Source organism: Chenopodium album, chromosome 4 (assembly GCF_948465745.1).
Source record: "Chenopodium album chromosome 4, dcCheAlbu1.1, whole genome shotgun sequence".
NCBI lineage: Eukaryota > Viridiplantae > Streptophyta > Magnoliopsida > Caryophyllales > Amaranthaceae > Chenopodium > Chenopodium album.
In genome coordinates, this window is record NC_137837.1 from 27,662,070 (window position 1) to 27,686,769 (window position 24,700).

The 24,700-nt window shown below is 38.0% G+C and overlaps 2 protein-coding genes across 2 annotated transcripts; both read right to left on the reverse strand.

Moving 5' to 3' along the window:
• Positions 1 to 962: 962 nt before the first annotated feature.
• Positions 963 to 1,574, reverse strand: LOC145627819 (uncharacterized). The gene has a single exon (XM_081680165.1). It carries the CDS (start codon positions 1,572 to 1,574, stop codon positions 963 to 965), a length of 612 nt encoding a protein of 203 aa, XP_081536291.1.
• Positions 1,575 to 3,668: 2,094 nt separating this feature from the next.
• On the reverse strand, positions 3,669 to 4,577 carry LOC145627821 (uncharacterized). The gene has a single exon (XM_081680166.1). The coding sequence runs from the start codon at positions 4,575 to 4,577 to the stop codon at positions 3,669 to 3,671; it is 909 nt and encodes a 302-aa protein (XP_081536292.1).
• Between the last annotated feature and the right edge of the window lie 20,123 nt (positions 4,578 to 24,700).

The window sequence follows — 24,700 nt, forward strand, 5'->3', positions numbered from 1 at the left end:
AAAGCATCTCCCCTTATCTCTAGGAGTAAGTCTAAGGCCAAGGGCTTCAGCTGATCATTTCGATCAGGGTCATAGAAGGTAACCCTAGGGGATGGGATCCCAACTTCCACGGGGAGCACTACATCACTCCCATATACTAAGGCAAAAGGGGTTTTCCCTGTAGCTTCCTTGATTGTGGTACGAATGGACCATAAGATCCCGGGCAAGTCATCCACCCAAGACCCCTTCGTGCCTTCCAGCATTGTCTTCAATCCTTTCAATATTGTTTTATTTGCCGCCTCTGCTTGGCCATTTGTTTGGGGTCGACACACAGCTGAAAATCTTGTCTTAATCCCAAAACGCCCACAATACTCTATGGTTGGCCCACTGTTGAATTGCCAGCCATTATCTGAGATTAAGATGCGGGGTACCCCGAAGCGGGTGATGATATTCCTCCAGATGAACTTCTGGACTTGCTTATCGATTATTGTTGCCACCGGCTCGGCCTCAACCCACTTGGTGAAATAATCCACCGCTACTATCAGAAATTTCCTTTGTCCCGAAGCTACGGGGAATGGCCCTAGGATGTCCATGCCCCAACGATCAAAGGGTAGGATTGACTGAATACTTGTGAGGGCGTTGGCCGGAACATGGGGCATGTCAGCGAATCTTTGGCATTTTTCACACTTCTTGACAATTTCGGCAGCATCATCCCTCAGGGTTGGCCAATAGAATCCGGCCCTCAGCGCTTTTCTAGCTATGGTCCTTCCACCCTGATGGCTACCACATGCCCCTTCATGAATTTCTCTAAGGACGTAATTCCCCTCCTCCGGGGTTATGCACTTCAGCAAAGGATGAGTAAAGGATTTTTTGTAGAGGACCCCATCATGAAGTAAGAACCACTCACTCCACTTTTTGATCATTTTGAAGTCGAGGGTATCCTCGGGCAGCTCCACCTTTAAGTACTGAATGATTTGGTCCATCTAAGTTTCCCCTCTATAAATGTCCATGACAGCAAGTTTTTGGGTACTTGGCTTCTCTAATACTTCCCACATGATATTCCGGGGGGCTATCCCCTCAGCCGAGCTTGCTAATCGGGCAAGAGCATCAGCTTGCTGATTCTCCGAGCGGGGGATGTGCCTGATCTCAAAGTTTTCAAACGATCTTGTCAAGCTTTCAGCCTTTTCAAAATAGGCTTTCATGTTTTCCTCCTTCACTTCAAACTCCTTTGCCATTTGTCCCACTATGAGCTGTGAGTCTGAACACACTTGAACAGATTTTATCTTCATGAATTGGCACAAGTTTAGCCCCAAGATAAGAGCCTCATACTCAGCTTCATTATTTGATGCATGGAAAGGAAACTTGACTGCATATTCAAAATTCTCTCCCTCCGGGGAGATGATAACTAGCCCAGCTCCACTCCCGGCCTTACTAGACGACCCATCCACATAAAGATCCCAAGGAATGGAGGTGTCTATTGGAGTAGGCCTATGAGCACATTCAACTATAAAGTCAGCTAAGGTTTGGGCCTTGATCGCCTTCCGGGGCTCAAACTCAATTCCGAAATCAGCTAACTGATCCGACCAATCCGTCATTCGGGATGAATGATTTTTGCTCTCTAACACTTTCTTGATTGGTTGGCTGGTGAGGACTTTGACCGGGTGTGCTTGAAAGTATGGCTTCAACTTCCTACTTGCCATCACTAAAGCGTACACCACATTTTCTATGAGAGTATACCGGGTTTCAGCCCCCCTTAGGGCATAGCTGACAAAATAGACAGGCACTTGGCCTTCATCTCCTTCCGCAACAAGAACCGAACTCAGGGCATAATCTGATATGGCCAATTACACAAACAATGTCTCCCCGGGGAGGGGGCTAACAAGCTTTGGAGTGTTCCTCAGATGTTCCTTTAGCTGCTGGAAAGCTTTCTCAGCTTCTTCATCCCATAAGAACTTAGGCCACTTGAGGACCTTGAAGAAAGACAAACTCTTATCAGCTGATCGGGATAGGAACCTCCCCAATGCGGCTAGGCAGCCTGTAAGGCGTTGCACTTCCTTCACATATCTGGGGGATTCCATGTCAAGGATAGCCTGAATTTTATCGGGGTTGGCACCAATGCCCCACTGATCCACCATGAAGCCCAGACACTTTCCACCTTGCACCCCAAAGACACACTTGCTGGGGTTAAGCTTCATTTTATATTTTCTAAGGGTTGTAAATGTTTCCCTTGGATCAGCTATGTGGTCCGAGCTTTCCTTGTTTTTAACAATCATGTCATTAACGTAGGCCTCCATGTTCCGGCCTAGCTGTCCTTCAAAGATCTTATTCATCAAGCGCTGGTAGGTAGCCCCGGCATTTTTTAGGCCGAAGGGCATTACATTATAGCAATACACCCCCTGGCTAGTGATAAAGGTTGTGTGGGCTTGATCCTTTTCTGACATGGGGATATGATGATACCCCGCATTGGCATCCATGAAGCTTAGGAGGGTGTGACTAGCGGTCGAATCCACCAACCTATCAATCTTAGGCAAAGTATGATCATCCTTCGGGCATGCCTTGTTCAAATCTGTAAAATCCACACACATACGCCAAGAACCATTGGGCTTCCTAACCAGCACAACATTGGACAACCACTCGGTGTATTGGCATTCTCGAATGAAACCCGCTTCGAGAATCTTTTTAACCTCAGCGGCTGTGGCTTTGTTTCTCTCCGGCCCAGCATGTTGGAGTTTTTGCTTGACGGGCTTGTAACCCTCCTTGATGTTCAGCTCATGAGTCATCACCACGGGGTCTATGCCCGGCATTTCATCTGCGGTAAAAGCAAAGATGTCTTTGTATTCTCTAAGTACTTGAATAATTTCTTCCTTGATCTGGGGGTCCAAGTTCTTTCCCACCCTCACGGTCCGAGCGGGGCCATCCCCTAAGGGTATGCTCTCATCCTCTTCAATAGGCCTAGGCCTACCGTACTGCTTTGGATTCTCGGCCATGTAGATGCTCATGACTGGGTGTAGGGGTTCATCAATATCCATCGCCTTTCTCTTGGCCCCCTTGTCTTCCTGATTGACGGAGCTCTCAGGTGACTTCAAGCTATCTACATAGAATTTTCTTCCCTCAAACTGATCTCCAAATATCTTGCCCACCGATCCGTCATCGGTCTCGAATTGGAGGAGCAAGTGATAGGTTGAGATGGCAGCCTTAACCCTATTGAGAAGGGGTCGGCCAAGAATCATGTTGTATGGCAGAGGGGTATCCACAACTAAGAACGTGTGAACCAAACTTCTTCCCTTCTTCTTTTCCCCCAAACGAACAGAAAGCTTGATCGTTCCTAAGGGGTACACGTGATGCCCCCCCAAATCCCACTAAGGGTTTCTCCAGGGGTGTAAGGTCACCTCTCCAAAAACGCATTTGCTCGATGCATTTCCATGTGATGATGTCTGCTGAACTTCCACTATCTACTAAGATCTTCTTCACCTTAGCATTGGCCACCTTCATATGAATTACTAAGGGGTCATCATGAGGCCTTTAAATCTTTTTTCCTTTATCATCCCCGAATACCATGAGGAGGTCCTTCGGGGTAGATGAGGGAGTGCCGATATCATAGATGGGCTCTTCGAGCGACCACAAGTGACTTTTGCGTGCCCTGTTAGACAAACCCCCGGAGGCAAACCCTCCGGCTATGACATTGATGCTCAAATTAGTGTCAGCTGAGCTATGGGCTTCTTGAACTTCCTTGGCAGCCTTGCTTTGCTTATCCTTCGGGGGGGGGGCTTGAGATATCTGTTAAGCGTTCCTTCTTCAGCTAGCTTGTCAAGGGCTCTCTTAATCTCTCTGCAGTTCCGGGTTGTATGACCACACTCTTTGTGGTATTCACACCAAAGCTTCTTGTTCCTTTGCTCTATCGGCGTGTTCATGGGGTGAGTCTTAGGAAGAATAGCCTTGTGCTTTATGTCCAAATAGATCTCACACCTATCAGCATTGTACTTGAGTCCTTCAACATCACTCTCAGCCCTCTTCGGCCTTCTATTCCTGTTATCATGGTAGTTATCTTCTTGCTTCCTCTTCCCCTTGTTGTTTGCTACGGGCGCCTTGCACACCTCACTAGCTTCAATAATCCTTTCAGCTCTTTCCATGGCTTCAGAGAAGGTGCTCACCTTGTCATGGACAAGTTCAAACTTCAGTTTGTTAGACTTGAGCGCAAAGAGAAAGGTTGTAAAGGCAACATTGTCTTGGAGGTCGGGGATGAGTTGAGACTCGGTGTTGAACCTCTTGATGTAGTCCTTAAGACTTTCATTCTCCCCCTGCTTCACCGTCATCAAATGAACGCTAGTCTTTGTTTGCCTACTCCCAGCGATGAAGTGCTTTTTGAATTGAGTAGCTAACATGTCAAACGTTCTTATGCTCCCGGGGGTAAGGTTGTTGAACCATGTCTGAGCTATGCCCTTGAGAGTAGTAGGGAAGAATCTACACCATGAGGCTTCACACCCAGTTTGGACTCCCATCTGTGCTTTGTAAGAGTTCAGATTGTCTGTTGGGTCCGTCTTTCCATCATAAGGGTCCAATGTAGGGATCTTGACCTTAGGAGGAATGGGGGTATTCATTATCTCCTGGCTGAAGGGGATGATGTTCTTGACAATCCCGAGCCTCCGTGGCCTGGGGGAGGAAGGACGCTCGGGGCTTTTTCTTGCTGAATGAGCGGGCTGAACGGTTCCTCTTCTCGGTCTGGAGGTAGCTGAGTGAATCATGCTATCTCGGTACCTTGTTGACCCATGCCGAGAGTGAACTCTAGTTCGACCTCTCTGGGGGGGGTTATTATCTTCCTTGGAGTTCTCCCTCCTGGAGTTGATTATCTCTCGGGCATCTAGAGTGTCATCCCTTAACCTTCGGTCATTGATGATTTCTCTAACATCTCTTGGCCTGCTTGGCTGCCTTATCTCCCGCTAGGGGTCAGGCGACAGATTAGGTTGAGAGCGACGAGATGTCCGATGCTGAGGCCGAGAGGAGGCTTGATGGAGATGAGACACGTGAGGCGGAGGGTTAGGCTGTGGAGCGCTCCCCTGCCTGCCTTGCCCCACCCCCTGGTTGACAAGTGCCCTGAGGCTTTCCTCCAGGTTTTTGTTGATCTGGGCTGCCAGCTGGTCCAAGTCTCGGCGAGTGACCACTGGGGCTGTTCACTTCTCTCTCGGGTTCACTACGAGCCCTGTGTATTATCTCCTCGACTATGTGAGCATTCCTAGCCGAGAGAATTAGAGCTTGCCTAGTAGCATCTTGATGAGTGTTGCGGGGACGCCTAGTGTTCACCATGACTTCTTGTTAGTTATCCCCACAGACGGCGCCACCTGTTTCTGGAAACATAATGCTCTTGGGAGTCTTAGGGTAGTAAGGGTAATCAAGATGTCCTAGAGCTATGTCCAATGAATGTCCGAATTTCCCTCCGCTATGTCTTGCTGTCCAAGAGCTAGGCCTGCAATAGAGAAAGAAGGTTAACTGCCCCGAGGGTATAACCCGGGAAAGCCCCTCCGATGCTTAAGTCAGCGAATGTACTTTCTAGAGAGAGAAATTAGAGAGAGAAAGAGTACTTTAGAGAGATAAAGTAGAGAGAGAAGGTTAGAGAATTAGGAAAAAGTTACCATCATCAATGATTGGAGAGCTATTTATAGATGTACTTTCAGGTGGCAGAAGTTGTTCTTAATTGGACAGATTAGGGGTAAATTCGTACTTTGCTCTGACTAATGATGGGCTGGATCATGGAGGGGTATTTTCGTAATTCCAGGTCAATGGGCTTAGGACAATGGACTAGGCCCAAACCGGCAGAATATCATGTGATTCATGTCAACTCAATAAGTTATGGTATCTAGTATGTTGTTGCCTCTCGTTTTCTCTCCAGTTTCTGTAAGATAATTAGTGCAGAGCCTTCTTTAATTTTAGCCAGTCACATTAAAAAGAAGAATAATTAGTGTAAACCGCTTATAAAATCACTAGACGTCTAGACGGTAAAGAGAATTAAGTGAACCTTTTCCAAAAGTAAAACTTCTAATGTTCATTTGACCATGGGATCCCAAAAAGAAATTCAGAACAATTAATGAGAATCATATTTTCATTTCTTTTTTTGTTATGGGTAAGGGTTGGTATTATCAAAGACAAGGAACCAAAGAGAATAGTGGAATTTATGTCGGCCTCCTCACTCTAACATATCATAGTCCCATAACAGAGGTTTAGTTTGGTACTTTCTTAACATGTCCTCCATAAACTTTTGCTTTTCTCTTTTTATAGTTCTGCTCCAAATTATTTTACGGAGAATCAGAAACCAAATGTATGTATGAGGGGTTTTATATTGATAATACCTTTAGCTAAACTTAATATACATATGGAAGGGATTTATTGAGACATATGACGCCATTTCTACATTACAAGCTTGCTACTTATGGCATTATAGTTTTTACAAATTACCTGTAAAGTTGTATTGTTGGTTACTATAGTGTTCAAAGTTGTATGAACCTCATGTGTTAATATTTTCTGTTAAATAGTATTGTTTGGATCAAGTAGGAGTTTTAATTTGGATTTGTGATTGATAAGTGACTTTTATGTCACTTTTAGGGTACTTTTATGCTTATTTTCCGGTTTAGTTTCTAATAATTTCCCTAGTTTTACGCTTCATTTCTCTCTTTTTCTTATTTTCCTTAGTTGATCTTTATTTTATGTATTTTAGTAGTTTTTAATAGTTTTTAGCTTATTTTCTTAATTTATTTAAATTCTCTTATTTTCTATGTTTATATTTTAAGTTTTTAGTTCTTGTAATATAATAGTAAAACAAAATATGATGAGTGACATTTATGTCACTCTTAGGAAGTAGTTGATGAGTGGCATTTATGTCACGCTTAGGGTAGTGTTTATGCTTTGTTTTAGCTTGTCTTGAGGTGTTTTGTAGTTGTTTTGTTCAAATAATGCGTTCATACATGTCTCGATGCGTGTTTTCATCGTTGCCTATACCTTATTGCTTCCCTTGGTGCTTGTGCTTAGTTATTTGAAGTCTTGGATTGCAAAGAAGAGGACAAGTAAGCACGAGAGTATAATCGAAGAAGCAAGGTGCGAGGGAGCGCAAAATGTGCGCGAGAGCGCGGCCATAGTGCACGGGCGTGCAGCCCTGTCAGAAGCCGCGCATAAGGATGTAAATTTCATAATCGAGGCAGAGAGGTTTGCGCGGGTTGTGTGCGAACTGTGCGCGGGCGCACACTCCCTTGCGCGGGCGCACAGCGAGCCCTGTTCAACGTTTTTGCGCGTATCTATTTATATTCGAGGCTTGTTTTTGTGCGGGGCGTTTGGATATTATTAGATCTTTTTCTCTAGTTTAGGAGAGCTTATCTCTCTAGGTTTTAGCTTAGATTAGATAATTTTAGAGAGAGAAAGTAGATTGTTACTCAAATTTCCTTATTGTATTCAACTTTGCTCAAGTTTAATCTTCAATCAAGCAAGACTTCAAGTTTTCATCTTTCATTAATCCTTTCTTTAGTAATCTCTAATCCTTTCCTTTAGTTTTATTTATTTGCTTTATTGTTGCTTATTTTTGATAATCTTATTAGTTCATCTAGTTATTTTTGTCTTCATTGTTTTTAATCATGTTTTGTTTTGAGTTTCTTAAGTTTATTTCTAGTTTTGATATTATGTTTAATCTCTCTTTCTCTAGGCTAATCTTTTAGCTAGGGGAAGGGGGTGGAAGATATGAGTTGATATTGGATGAATGATAATGCTTGGATTGAACTCATGCCATAAATTGATGAAAGACAAGATTTTTGATAGCTTGAGATTATTGTTGCTCTCTATTTGATGTTTTCTAGTTTAAATGCATGAAAGTGATTTGAACTTTATTAAGATCATCTCTATTTTAATGATTGCATTAGAATGAGTTATTAAAGTGGAGTTTTTATGGATTGTGTTTCTTTATTCTCTTGATTTGATTGTAACTAATAGGATGCATGAGAATGATCCTTATTAGTGTAGACCTCTTTCATTGATTTGCCTAGACTATTGCATGAGAATGAATTGTTTAGATAGAACCTTGTGTTCTTTGGAATGTGTTTCATGATAATCATTATTATTCCCCTCTTTCTAATCATATGTGATACCCCCGTATCCCTAGCGTCATTCTCCCTTGGTTTTAATCATCACTTTCTTGCTTATTTGTAGTTTTAGTGATTCTTACTCAACAAAACCAACAAAAACAATTCCCTTTTTACTCTTGCATTAGTGATTATTGATCGATGTTGAATTAGTGTGCTTCCCTAGTGGTTCGACCCTTTACTTGCCACTAACTAATTTGGTCTAAGTTTAGGTATTATAAATGATTAATTTGATTAGGGTAGTAGCTTAACGACCTATTCAACCCTCGATCAGTGATTGATCGTTCATTGACCCCTTAAGTAGTATATGCAAAAGTATCATAGTTCCTTGTTAGTCTACTAATAATGGCGTATTGGAGTGTGTTGGATATGTTGTGCTCTTTTTTTTTTTCCTCTTCTTGCTTTATCTTGTTGCTAGTATGATATTGGTGAAGTTTGCATATGCTATTGTTTTTCTAGTTGCTGCACATTGGTTGTTTAGTTGACGTAGATGATTATTACGTCTAATAATAATTACTTTATATATGTCAAATTTAAAAAATGATGAGTGCGAAGATGAAGTTCTTGAAATTGAATCTACTGGAGTAGTTGGAGTATAGAATTAAAATATTGAATCTTACCTTATAAGCTTGGTAGAGGAGGAGGTAAAAAAAGGAAATAGACTAACAACCACTCTAACCAAGCAATCTTGGAGGCTTATCAAGCAAAAACTAAAGGAGAAGACAAAAAAGGATTATAGTCAGGAACAACTTAAGAACAAATATAATCAACTAAGACAAAGATGGAAGGAGTTTAGTAAACTAGTACAAGAAACTGCAATGGGATACTGACGAGGGAAAAACTAGGTCGTTTACTAATCCTCCCTAAGTCAAACTAAATTTATAAACACTTAACCACCCTAAATACTAGTATAGAGGCAAGTCAATGGTCAAACCCAAAGGAACAGTAATGTTCAAGCGCTCTCAATTATGTGCCTAAGCTAGGTCGAAGTCTAAGGATAAAAGGAGAACACTAACAACTAACAAACAAAGAAACTAAACAAATAAAGCACTACGAACGGGGATCAACAAGTAATCACGACAATTGTAGCAACTCGAAAATACATGCAAGTCAATGGTTGTGAAGACTAATGGCAAGCTCAATCAAAAGAGTCAATAAGCTATCCCCTAGAGGTCAAACTAGCGCCAACTACGAGAGAATCTAACTAGGAGCATCACTAATCAAGCTCAATCGACAATTGCAATTCCTAAATCAATGGTCCGTATCATTAGAAACTACAATGCAATCTAGCATAATTCTCAAGGCCTAATCCAATTACACACATGCAAACTTCCATTAATCACTTTTGTTTAGGGTAAAAATACCCCATGTACGTGGACCAATCCCGTAGTGACACATGACCCAATTAAAGGGAGAAACGTGTACTATGGGAAAGTGACGTGTGTCTAAGGCACAAAAGAGCACTTTTAATCAGCATTGAAAAGGCCTTCTTACATCTTGGCCCAAATCCCGAGAGATATTCATGTAATACCCGAATATTTTATGATTTTATATTATATTTTATATATATATATATATATATATATATATATATATATATATATATATATACATATAATATTTTTATTTATTAAATAACTTTCCTAATCTCATATTTTTATTTTAGAGTTCGCAAAGGTTTAAAACCCTATTTTAATAGGACTCTTATTTAATCTATATTAACTATTTTAAACCCTAACTATTATAAATGTTATATTGCTTCATTTTTTTTTCCACCCCTTTTGTCGTTTTGTTCCTCTGCGTTGGAACAAGCAAACCTTAAGCCCCATTATCAAGTAAGCAATATAATTCTCTTAATAATTCTTTTAGGCCTTCTACTATTATCATGATCCTCCATCAAACTTTTATTATGTAAGCCTTCATATCTATTTTTTTTATGTCACCATGATGTTCGGTCAATGATCTGTTAATGATCAAAATCGACTAGCTAGTTTTGTGCGTGAATTGTTGAATGTGAAGGTGGAGTGTCTTGCCTAATTTTGCCTAAGGTAATCACACAAGTTTATTTTAGAATTGTTTGTATAATTATTACTTTATATTATTATTGTATAATTGGATATTCATATGCTTGAGTGTATGTATATATGATTGACGTATATAATTTTATGATATGATCTGATTTAATTGTCTTGCTATTATTGTTATATTGATTGATTGTGTTATTTTTCTAGGGTTTTTAATGTTATTGCTATAGGGAGTATTGTTCTTGAAGTTTTAGGATTATTAATGCAGAGTATTACTTTGGGTTGATAATTAATTAATTTTGGGTACTAGTATTAGCCTAATAAGAGTTGAGATATTTATAAACCGAATATGTTGTCATATATGAATTGGGAACCTGTGCCAATATTGAGATATTATTTATTATCATGTGAATGATTATTTGATCAAGTGTGAGATCAAAAGGTTGAGAAATTATTATTTTATTCTTGGTTTGAGGCTCGGCGTTATAGACCTTAGTCCTTGACATGTTGGTAAGAGGATGATAATCATGAGTTAAGAATGAGGTACAATCTTTATAATTTATTTTTCTATAGTCCCCTACAGTGGGAATTGGCCCATATGTGGTCTGGTTCAAGGTGTTTTCTAATTATTGGGAGTATTCAAGCTTTTTTACTTGTTGGTTTTATTCGAATTACCCATGTCCAAGGCTAGGTATAAAACAAAGAGCATGGCACACTTATTGGTTATGAGTTAATTGAGTAAAAGTTCGTATTATTATTCGAGGTTGAGTTGTTAAAGCTTATTTTCATAGTACAATGTGTAATGTAGTTTCGGACTACATTGTTTAATTGATCTAGTAATGTTAATTATTATATTATACTCTATATTCTAATATGTGGTGATTACTCAGCTTTTGCTGACGTGTGTGTTATTTCGTTTTGCTACTTGTGTTTGTGGCCATGTCTTTTTCTTATGGTGGCCCTGCAACGATCTATTTTGGAATTTGTCCTTAATGGTGAGCAGTCAAGATTGTTTAAGCAGGTTGATCAAGTAATCGTAGCTAAAGGAGCTCAAGTGATCGATTAGTGTTTTTATATCAAGTTTGTAAAGTTGTATAAATAGCTCACTTAGTTTATTGGGTTGTAATTATTGGGATTTTGTAAGCCTTAACACTTGACAGGTTGTTGAGTGTGGCGGTAATACCTCCGTTTTAGGAGTATGCTTCCGCAATTTTATTTAAAGGTTGTTTATTTTTCTTTTCATTATTGTTTATTTTTAGTTAGTAAATCGGGGGTGTTACAATTCATGAAAGCCGCAAAACGGCGCCCCTGTACTACACGTGGCATTGTTTGATTGCACATCAAATCACGTCACAGAATTTTAGGGTACAAACCCTAAGGGGCACAAACTCCCACCCCTATAAATACCCCAATCATTTATGATTGGAGGGGTGGATTACGACATTACAAGCAAGAGCATAACATAGCTCCAACTTCTCTCTACTTTCTCTCTCTAAGCCTTTTCCGTTGATATATTGTAGGGAATATTTCAAGCATTATCCCTAGCTTGAACCCCACTGTGATCATACACTAAAGTACGGTGGCGTCCAAAGGGAAAGAAGCTAGAGAAAAAGAGTCGCTAACAAGTTTTAGGAACTTGTAAACCGTTCACGAGGTGAAGGTTACACCCCTTAACGATCCAAGAGATCGTCAACTCCAACAGGTCTGGAACCATGGCTGGTAGTTTGGGGATGAAGGTACAAATCCAACCTAAAAGAGATTGAACCTGCCCTAATAATAGGCCTCTACTTTATTCTAATCGTATTCATGTGCGCTTTCTGACTAACATGCAATCAATAGGTTTACCCTAAACCTGTTTAATCTATGTTGGTTGAATATTAATGCACAAATAAATCTATTATTGGCGATCACTTGAATTATAATCAAATTTACCCTAAACAAGATTATTAATTATCTTATTAAGCGTGATTACAAGTACCAATTCCCTTTAAACATGCATAAAAGGTGTGATCAATCAATAACAATAAATATCAAGCAACATAATCATAAAAACAATAATTATAATAATCATAATAATAATTATATAAAAATAATCATAATAATAATAATAATCATGCTTAAGTATAATAATAGCAAGATACTAGGCATGATATTAACAAGATTAATAACAAACCCTAACATGTCACTAAGCAATAAAAATCAAAGCTTTAGCCCTAACATGATACTAACAAAAATATTAGGAAGAGAATAGGAAGCATCATTATAATCATAATTGTCATATTTGGTATTAGAAATTATAGTTATTACCCTAAACATGATACTAGGAATATCAAAACATCCTAACATGACACTAGGAATCATAATAACAACCTAAGCATGATTTCTATATCATAATATCAATAAATCAATTAAAGCACTTACTTGGATGCCTCGTATCTCTTTCTAATAACAAAATACACTCGTTAGTAACTTCAAGGAAAATAATAAAATCAAACAATTAAATTAAATAATTGAAAAGAGATATTTGGGACCAAACCCTCAGAAATTAAAACGTTTCACGTCTAAGGCGAAGGCAACTTCGAATTATGCTAGGTGTGTCTCGATCTTATATGAGGAATTGTATTTGTAAAGGCTAGGCTTAGAAAAAGAGAGAGAATGAAGAATTTCTTGATGAGAGTTGGTGATTGAAAAAGGGGAGATATGTCCTCTATTTATAGGAAAAAAGAGAGTCGAAGAATAAGAAAAAATCCGAATTCGAATCGAAATAAAACTCGTTGGACAGTAGTTTTTGCGGATTTTGTTTTTATCATATCTTTTGATCCAGAAGTCCAAATAAGGCATATAATATGTCGTTGGAAAGCTCTTGAAGTCTACTTTCCAAATCATTTTTAGAATAAAATAAAATCTTTGTATATAAAAATATATGTCCGAAATAGTAGGACGGTGTCAGTTTTGGATAGAGTTTTGTATCTCATTCATATCTTTTTCGTTATAACTCGGATTTAATATTATAATATATCATTGGAAAGATAATTTCAAGATCTATCCAACCATATAAAAATTAAATAAAGATTATGAGGCACAAAAATAAAATAAGACTATCTTTGAACATCTTTAAATTCGAATAGAATTAGGATTTAAGAAAAAGGAAAGTTTTTAAAAAGGAAAGTTTTTATTTAACTCAGATTCTTTAATCTTATCTTTTCAAAAAGGATACTTAAGATCTTTTAGAAACTTATATAAGGTTCTAATTAATCCTAATTAGTTTAGGAATAGGATTAAACCTTTGGACCCTCCACATGATCATTGGGCCGTAGGTAAGATCCGGTTCTAGCCCGGTTTAGTATTTTGGCCATAACTTCCTCATTATTCATCGGAATTGGGCTTATAATATATCGTTGGAAAGGTCTTTTCAAGCCCCATACAACTACACCATTATTGGACCAATATCATAGACCAAACTAAACTAGAATGCACGTTTTTCATAAATAAGGTAAGAAAAGAAATATTTTCAAAAACTGAAAGAAAAGATATTTTAATAAAAACATCCTCATCACTAGACTTTTCACACTTTCGCTTTGTTCGATAATCAAATAACGTGAAAGGTATTCATCACTGGGTTTGGTTTTGGGGAGACACATTTGGGTGTCTACAGAAGCCCCCACTTTGACTGAGTTTGGAGAAACGCAAGTTTCGAAAACGAAAGTCAAAGTATGGATAGGGACGGAGAATAATTCAGAACGTTCTGCGATCCTAAATCACTCTTGTAATGCCGATACCTGCAAAATTAGCATTAGTCAAACAGATAAGAGAGTTAAGAAACGCCTATCTTACACCGTCGAGCACACATCTCTGTAGGTAACCGATTTGTTGTGACGATCTTCCGCAAGCTAGAGAATATCGCATGAAGACTGCTACGCCTGTAACTGCCTCCAATTTCCGCTGTGATAGTCTTCGAAAAGATCACTGCTTGTTGATCCTTAATGCTGCTATGCCAGTACGTCGGCGCTATGCTGCTTGTGAAAACTTTCCACAATCCAGGGAACGCCATCTTGTTGTTTGTTTAACGAACTTCCGCAATCTAGGGAATGTCGTTGATCAATGCTGCTACATCTCGAGCCTCTTTCTTGAATCATAGTGACAACCTTTCCAATCTTAGCAAAATTCGTCGAAGACAGCCCATCTCGTGCTATCTTCTCAAATCTTGGTGACAACCTCCATAATCTTAACGAATGTCGTCGAAGACCGCCCATCTCGTGCTATCTTCTCAAATCTTGGTGACAACCTCCACAATCTTAGCGAATGCCGTCGAAGATCGCCCATCTCGTGCTATCTTCACAAATCTTGGTGACAACCTCCACAATCTTAGCGAATGCCGTCGAAGACCGCCCATCTCGTGCTATCTTCTCAAATCTTGGTGACAACCTCCACAATCTTAGCGAATGTTGTCGAAGACCGCCCATCTCGTGCTATCTTCTCAAATCTTGGTGACAACCTCCACAATCTTAACGAATGCTGTATAAAATAACCTCTCTTGAAGTTATCCTCAGTTGTTGCGATAATATTCCGAAGAATACTACCGAAGACCAACGCTTGTCGATCCTTAAAGCTCGCTTAAACTTGCTTTAGCCGGTGCGTCGGTGCTTCTATTTCTTGTAATCCAGTATGTCGGCGCTTTGAATTGTGAACCTGTATGTCGGTGCTTCTGAACCATTACATCGGTGCTTCTGAACTAGTTTGTCGGTGCCTTTGTGATGAGCCAATGTTTAGGCGCTTTAAGCTAAGTGAGACGATCTTTCGTGAGGTCGATCACTTATTTGCGGTTGTAATCAAATCGACTACTCAATCATGTCAAATTGCTTATAGGGGCTAACTAGCGTACCAAGGAACCCGAAATTGATGTTCTGAGAGGCTTCGAGCTTTGTCGCTGCTGAAATATCTCTGGCGCCACGATTTTGCTCTGTCGCCAGACACTGGGATCTAGCGCCAGGCGCTGAAATCTATTGTCAGACGTTGGATGTTCTCGTCTGGCGCTGGAGTCGGGTCTTCCCTATTTAGCTTTTGTTGCCGCTGTTGCTCGGTTTCGCTCCGAACTTTGAGCTTGGTCGTTTCCAAATCCGCTCAAGTCTTTTGTAAATTAAAGCTCTTCATCTCTAATTTACCGATCAATGTAACTCCTCTTATCTTGGAGGAATCTCCTGTGTCATATTCGCGGCTTTTTCAAAAAAAATCCGGGAATGTCCTCGCTTGCTAGGATGCACCTGCATTTATATCTTTGACTATAGGACTTTGCTTATCTTTCTTTAGGGTTGACCTAAGGTTTAGTGTTGCTTGACTCATTGACTTGACATGACTCAAGGTATAAACTTGACTCGAGGTTGACTCGACTCAAAGTGTTTGACACATGTGTTAGACTCAAATCAAGGTGATACGACACGACATGACTCAATGTGTACATGACTCGTGTGTACATTTTAATGTGATCGTGCGACTCAAAAATGCAAAAAAGCAAAAATTTTCCGTAATTTTTGTGGAGGGTACCGACTTTCTCCCGAAAAAGAAAGACGCGAAAAAATAATCGAAGTTTTCGAATACATGTTAAATGAGCTTAGTCAAATGTTGTTTGGTACTATCTCTCAAGGTGCAAGGATTAATCCATCCTAGGCTATCTCAATGGTTGACTCAATGATGAAAGTATTTGGGTAACTTAGGCACAGAGGCTAAGCACTTCATACTTCGTGATGCAATGACAATTATGATTGATGAGTGATGTTGATATGACAAGGCATGCTTCAACGTTGTGTTAAGATTCCATGACAAAGGGTTCCTAAGGGAAGGTATATTTGGTTATGTATCTGTGATGTGTGTGAAAGTGATTCTAAAGTTAGGCCGCAAGGGCTAAGTGTGTGGAAAAAGATAATATTTCAAGAAGAGTCAAATGATGGTGACTCTTAGGTTAGGTAAGCTAATGATATAGGGATCAATCCCCCAAGTCTAGCTCTAAGTAGATAGGGATGATCATTGGAGATCCCTTGATATGATCATGGTGTGTGAATGTGAATGCATTTTTATTAGGTCGTACCTCAATGTGAGGTTGCCTACGTATCCGTTAGGAATCAGGCTGAATGTAGCTCTAGCCGAACCTCGTACAAGTGTGTGTATACCTCAAAAAGGTTTTTTTAAGGGTTGTAACGTGGTTAGGCTAAAGGTTGAAGAAAAAAGGGATAAAGGCTCAACACCCTAGATAAGCCCCCAAGGTGTGCAACTTTGCTTTTGAATCTTTATATTTTTATGCTTGAGGCTTTCTACTCTTTTTTTTAGCTCTCTTTTCTTGCTATTGCATTTTTTTTATTTTGATAAGTGTGGGTAATCCCGATCATGCGGTCTATCAATCACTTGGCATTCATGTTTCTCAGGCACGGTACCGAGCACTCTATAAGAGACGCAATCTGAGACGTGTTCATATCAAAGACATTTTCATATCAAATACATTGGAACACTTGCCCTTTTGTACACTTTTATTATTATTATTTTTTATTTTTTGCTATTTTAATCTTTTGAAGTCACTCAAGTTTTTTTTGAAAATTGCATAAGTTGCACATCATCCCATCTCAAGGTTAGGTAGATATGGGTTGAAAAAATGAAGGGTCTATCGTTAGACGAGACTCAAAGTGATTTACCAAAAAAGGATTGCATATTTGAAGGGTGAAAGGTAATATGATGTGGCTACAAGGGGTGCCTCAAATCATTGGTATACCTTGTGCTAAATTTGATTTTTTTTTTTTTTTTTTTTTTTTTTTTGCAATGCAATGATCATATGTTAGGAAATAAATGCTCATTTTATTTAAAAAGTGAAGGGTAAAAATAAAACTCTAAGAAATAAATTCAAGGAGGATGAAGGGTACCTATGCTAAACTTATTGGGGAAAGGGTTTGAAAAAAAGAAGAAGAAAGCATGAAATCTTGGTGAAGAGCTTGCCTTGTGCATTTGTTTCATCATTACCCTCATTTTTTTTGTTTGTCAATCACATGACTCAAACTCGATTAAATATGCATGGATGGAAGAAGGTAGGAAGAAGGAAGGTTGTGATATGGAGAAAGCATATAGAGAATGGAAAGATGTAAATGGAGAGGTATGAAAAAAATTAGGAATAGAATGTACCCCAACTCAAATGACAGAAACCGACTCATGCATGAACCTAAGACATGGTCATGGTGGCATATACAAAGTGTGTGCTAAGACTAGTGAGTGTAGGTGACATGTTAAGACTTGTGTCATGACCATGTGGCTAGACTATGTGATTAGACTCAAGCAAAGACTAAGTTAAGACTTCACGTATATGCATTACACTGGACAGGTTGTGGTATTTTAATCATAACTTTTAATCTGTGACTCCGATTGGGATTAAACTAACGCCAAATTAAAGATAAAACTTGGGGCTACAGATCCATATGTTGTACGACTCCTAACTCTTTCTATAAATCCGGCTATGACCAAAACAAGTTGACGCTTGTGTAGTATGCGGGAATAAAATCCGGGTTGACTCAAAAGAATTATGACTCGATTTTAGACATGTTTATTAGCTCTAATTAATTAATTAATTAATTAAGAAAAGTCCTTTAGTCATTAATTAGTTTATTTTAAGACTTATTTACAAACACAAGTCAAACCAAACGGTTAGTTTAGTCACATAAAGAGTATGCACAAGTAAGAGATGCACAAATAGTCAAGTAGTCACAACATGATGCAATGAGTTTGCAACCTAACCATGGCTCTAGTTCTCTAAAGTTTGGGGTATGGGTTAGTCAAAGAGGGTCCATGGTTAATTGTCCGGATGCACCGCGCGGAAGCCTAATCGTGAAGGGTTGGCGCGAGTGGATGGGACACCGCGAGTTGAAAACTCGCTTCCATGGTTTGGTGAATTCAACATTCTCGGATGTACCCTTTGTTGCACAGAGCGTTCAATCAAGTAGATGGAGCATGAATTCCCAGAGGGTTATGCCCATATGTAGAACACATATGGGTTTCGGAAAAGTGAGAAAAACTCAATCAGGAAGTAGGATCGAGCAAACAATGCTAAAAACTGGTCGAAATTAGAACGCATATTTCTGGCTCGGTATTGGAAGAACTTGGCGCCAGCAAACAGAGGCTGGCGCCAGCTTTTGGCTTTAGCGCCTAGGGACAGAGGCTATCGTCTGGCGCTAAAGTCAAAATACTGGCACTAATCTTTGTTCGCTGACGCTAGTTCCTACATGCCTCAGCATCTTTCTGTGCTCGATAAAATTTTCCAGTTTCGCGCAGTGTTATTTCGATCCTAGTTGTGAAAGATATTCCTCTAATTTCCTACGTGTAAAAATCCTATGTTTTAACTAATTAGGGATGGTCTTTCCAATGAGATCTTTTTTATTCATATGACAATAATGTTAATCAAAATTACGCACATGAAATACTTAGAACTTTTCGAGTCTCATCCACTCATTCTAAATCATTGCCGAAATAAATTTCAGGAATTAAAATAGAAATCCTCCCCAGAGGAGTCACCAAAAACTGTAGGGAATAATTCAAGCATTATCCCTAACTTGAACCCCGGCCCACTGTAATCATACACTAAAGTACGGTGGCGTCCAAAGGGAAAGAAGCTAGAGAAAAAGAGTCGCTAACAAGTTTTAGGAACTTGTAAACCGTTCACGAGGTGAAGGTTACACCCCTTAACGATCCAAGAGATCGTCAACTCCAACAGGTCTGGAACCATGACTGGTAGTTTGGGGATGAAGGTACAAATCCAACCTAAAAGAGATTGAACCTGCCCTAATAATAGGCCTCTACTTTATTCTAATCGTATTCATGTGCGCTTTCTGACTAACATGCAATCAATAGGTTTACCCTAAACCTGTTTAATCTATGTTGGTTGAATATTAATGCACAAATAAATCTATTATTGGCGATCACTTGAATTATAATCAAATTTACCCTAAACAAGATTATTAATTATCTTATTAAGCGTGATTACAAGTACCAATTCCCTTTAAACATGCATAAAAGGTGTGATCAAGCAATAACAATAAATATCAAGCAACATAATCATAATAACAATAATTATAATGATCATAATAATAATTATATAAAAATAATCATAATAATAATAATAATAATAATAATAATAATAATAATAATAATAATAATAATAATAATAATAATAATAATAATAATAATAATAATAATAATAATAATGCTAAAGTATAATAATAGCAAGATACTAGGAATGATACTAACAAGATTAATAACAAACCCTATCATGTCACTAAGCAATAAAAATCAAAGCTTTATCCCTAACATGATACTAACAAAAATATTAGGAAGAGAATAGGAAACATCATTATAATCATAGTTGTCATATTTGATATTAGAAATTATAGTTATTACCCTAAACATGATACTAGGAAGATCAAAAAATCCTAACATGACACTAGGAATCATAATAACAACCTAAGCATGATTTCTATATCATAATATCAATAAATCAATTAAAGCACTTACTTGGATGCCTCGTATCTCTTTCTAATAACAAAATACACTCGTTAGTAACTTCAAGGAAAATAATTAAATCAAACAATTAAATTAAATAATTGAAAAGAGATATTCGGGACCAAACCCTCAGAAATTAAAACGTTTCACGTCTAAGGCGAAAGCAACTTCGAATTATGCTAGGTGTGTCTCGATCTTATATGAGGAATTGTATTTGTAAAGGCTAGGCTTATAAAGAGAGAGAGAATGAAGAATTTGTTGATGAGAGTTGGTGATTGAAAAAGGGGAGATATGTCCTCTATTTATAGGAAAAAAGAGAGTCGAAGAATAAGAAAAGAATCCGAATTCGAATCGAAATAAAACTCGATGGACAGCAGTTTTTGCGGATTTTATTTTTATCATATCTTCTTATTCAAAAGTCCAAATAATGCATATAATATGTCGTTGGAAAGCTCTTGAAGTCTACTTTCCAACCCAATTAGAATAAAATTAAAATCTTTTGTATATAAAAAGATATGTCCGAAATAGTAGGACGGTGTCAGTTTTGGATAGAGTTTTGTATCTCATTCATATCTTTTTCGTTATAACTCGGATTTAATATCATAATATATCATTGGAAAGATAATTTCAAGATCTATCCAACCATATAAAAATTGTATAAAGATTATGAGGCACAAAAATAAAATCTGACTGTCTTTGAACATCTTTAAATTAGAATAGAATTAGGATTTAAGAAAAAGGAAAGTTTTAAAAAAGGAAAGTTTTTATTTAACTCAAATTCTTTAATCTTATCTTTTCAAAAAAGGATAATTAAGATCTTTTAGAAACTTATAGAAGGTTCTAATTAATCCTAATTAGTTTAGGAATAGGATTAAACCTTTGGACCCTCCACATGATCATTGGGCCGTAGGTAAGATCCGGTTCTAGCCCAGTTTAGTATTTTGTCCATAACTTCCTCATTATTCATCGGAATTGAGCTTATAATATATCGTTGGAAAGGTCTTTTCAATCCCCATCCAACAACACCATTATTGGACCCATATCATGGACCAAACTAAACTAGAATGCACGTTTTTCATAAATAAGGTAAGAAAAGAAATATTTTCAAAAACAGAAAGAAGAGATATTTTAATAAAAACATCCTCATCACTAGACTTTTCACACTTTCGCTTTGTTCGATAATCAAATGACGTGAAAGGTATTCATCACTGGGTTTGGTTTTGGAGAGACACATTTGGGTGTCTACAGATATCTAACTAGATCGTCGGAGGCGAATATTCCGGTAAAGGAATATTCGTTTATTTTGCAGGTGTCCGAGTCTCATTGCCTGAAGAGCGCGACCAGTATCCGAGGAAATCTAAAAAATACCCTAAACATTTGGCGCCATCAGTGGGGATACTAGTCCGTTATGGCAATAGATGGTCAGACACCTAATACCGACCCTCGTCCAGGCGAGGACGGTCATGTAGAGGATATAGTCCCTACAATTCATTCCAATTATCCATTGACCGCTTCATTTCCTGAGGCTGATTAGGGAGTAGTTTTAGAGTCATTTTCGTGTTTATTTTATCTTATTTTTCCTTTTATTCTCTTGTTTTCTCTTTAATAAAGTTTCTTGTTTATTTGGTAATTTTGGAGCGTTTTAGTTTATTTTCTTTATTTTATTAGCTTTAGTTTATTTTCGTATTTTATTTTACTTTATTTGCTTTTGATTTGTTATATTTCGTTCTTTATTTTTCCTTGAAAGTTTTATAATTTACTTTTATTTATTTTAATTGGTTTTGAGTCTATTTTATTTCACTTTCTTTGCTTGTATAGTTTTTGTTTAGTTTTTATTAGTTTTAAGTTTATTTTGTTATTTATTTGATTTTATTTACTTGTATAGTTTTATTTAACTTTTATTAGTTTAGTGTTATTTCTCTTTTTCTATTTTACTTTATTTTATTCCTAATTTATTTATTTCATTCTTATTTGTCTTGATTTCTCCTCGGTTTTGTGTGTAGGGGTTCGGGTTTTATGTCAAGTGGGTTCGGGTTCCAAATTGAGTCAAACGCCAAACAAACCTGCTGCCCCTTATCCATCACCGCACCCTTCCTTATCCTCCACCACATCAACCACAGCAGCCCCTCAGCCAACCTTCTCTGCTTCTCCCCTGCTGCCACCAATCAAACACCACCACAGCCCACCAGCTGCCACCAACCAACACCACCAATCACCCCCGTACCAATCCGTGCAGCCACATCAACCAAACCAACCAATACACCACCAATCATCCCCGTAACAACCACCACCTCCAATCAACCCAATTACCACCAGCCGCACCATCGTTCTCAACCACCAACAACAGCAACAACAACGAACACAACATGAACAATAACCACGCACCCAACCACCGCAACCACCAATTAAAGCCGACACTGCAGCGCCCAAAATCAGAGCAACCACGTAATCACCCCGCAACACCACCGCGCAACAGAGCAGCCACCACCAGCATCAATTACAGCAACAATTGCGCCACATCGTCACCAATTCGCACAGCAACAGCCCCAAATCAGAACAAATAGAAAATCAATCAAGTTCGAGCATACCGTTGGTGGTTTGACCGAACTTCGAGTCAGAGACTTTGGGGGTTTTGTTATTCTAAGAGGAGTGGTCGAACATACCCTTGGTTCGACCGAACCAACCCCGTAGTTCGGTCGAACCAGACATCGGTTCGATCGAACCATTTCACGAGACTCGCGCATGGTTTTTAATGAAGATCGAACGGCTTGAATTGATGCTCGATGAGTGTTGTTGAAGATGAACGGTGGCGATTTCATATAGAAGCTTGATGATGGATTTTGGTTAGGCTCAAAGTAGGGGATCATCTCCCATTATTGAAGCAGCCAATTTCGAAGAAGAAAGGGGAATGGGGTAGCTGATGGTTTGGTGGGGATTTGTGGGTTTATTCAATTTTTATTTTCTTTTTCTTTTATTTTTTATTTCTTTGTTTTCTTTTCCCTTTTTCTTATTTTCTTTCTTTTATTTTTATTTTTATTTTAGTTTTCTATTTTTACTTTTCCTTTTAATTTATTTTATTTTATTTTCTTTTTCTTTTTTTCCTAGTTTTATTAAGTTAGTATAAATACCCATTTTTGGGGGGTATTTTAAAAACTGAATAACTATATATTCTTCTCTCTAATTAGTTTTAGGTTAGGTTAGGATTAGTCTTCATTGGTAGAGAGAGAAAGTGAGGTTTTCTTCATTAATGAACTTGGATCTTGAAGAAGGAGCTTGTTCAATCCTTTGTAGACCTTCATCTTCAATTAATGAGCAATCTCTTACTCTTTCTCTTTACCTTTGTTCTTGATTTTGTTTATTTGCTTTTATTTTTCTTCTTTGCTTATTAATCATGTTGATGCTTATTGATTTGATGATTGATATTGTTTTCAACATGATTTGTGAGTAGTCACCTAGCCAAGGGTGTGGGGATGGTGTAGTTGCTAATTGTTCATGCTTTTAATGTTGGGGTTATGTTAATGGTGATTAAAGTCTTTGCATGCTTGATATTCTTTGAGTCTTTACTAACAAGTAACGGAAGTTGACTTAGTTGAGATTCATTACTATCGATTGTTATTTAATAGTACCTCCTAGTATATGGTTCTAATGTGGAAACATAGAGGCTATGTTAGGAGAAGCCAATTGACCCCGGAAGGCGGCTAGATTGGACCCTTTACTTCGATATTCATGCATGTTTAGTTTACCATTGATATGCTACTTTGTTATTGTATGGTCAAGCGTCAACTTCACCTACCCATTTCCCTTGGTGTCTTAATGTTTTATTTCTTGTTTTAGCATTTTTAGACTTTAGTTTATTTATCTCCTATTCCGGACTAGCTTAATTGTCGATACATTTGGTGGTGTTTAATCGTTCTCTGTGGTTCGACCCCTATGCTTGCCTTATACTCGTATTAGGTTTGTTTAGGTTGTATAAATTGTATTTGATCTAGGGATAGACAATTGACGACGCGTTTATTCCCTTGTCAAATTTGACAAGGCAATAATCGTGTCGTTGAGTGACTACACCTAAATCAAATGAATTTATAACGCTCTACCGACCTAATACGTGTATAGGGTAAATAGAGGGGTCGAACCACAGGGAGAAATGCTTAAGCACTGCATTCATTACCTAGGGTCTAAGCTATCTCGGAACAAGAAGTGTGAATAACTAGAAGGTTAAACTAAGAACAAAATGGATTAAAATTAATATAGCTAGGCACCAAGGGAAATGGGTAGGTGAAGTTGACGCTTGATCATGCAATAACAAAGTAGCATATCAATGGTAAACTAAACATGCACGAATACCGAAGTAAAGGGGTCCAATCTAACCGTCTTCCGGGGTTAATTGGTTTCTCCTAACATAGCCTCTATGTTTCCACATTAGAACCATATATTAGAAGGTGCAAACAAAGAATTATCGATAGTAATGAATCTCAACTAAGTCAACTTCCGTTACTTGTTAGTAAAGACTCATCTTTGATCAACTAACAATGTGCACTTGCAAGAAAGACCAAAGAATATCAAGCATGCAAAGACTTTAATCACCATTAACATAACCCCAACATTAAAAGCATGAACAATTAGCAACTACACCATCCCCACACCCTTGGCTAGGTGACTACTCACAAATCATGTTGAAAACAATATCAATCATCAAATCAATAAGCATCAACATGATTAATAAGCAAAGAAGAAAAATAAAAGCAAATAAACAAAATCAAGAACAAAGGTAAAGAGAAAGAGTAAGAGATTGCTCATTAATTGAAGATGAATGTCTACAAAGGATTGAACAAGCTCCTTCTTCAAGATCCAAGTTCATTAATGAAGAAAACCTCACTTTCTCTCTCTACCAATGAAGACTAATCCTAACCTAACCTAAAACTAATTAGAGAGAAGAATAGATAGTTATTCAATTTTTTAAATACCCCCAAAAAAATGGGTATTTATACTAACTTAATAAAACTAGGAAAAAAAGAAAAAGAAAATAAAATAAAATAAATTAAAAGGAAAAGTAAAAAT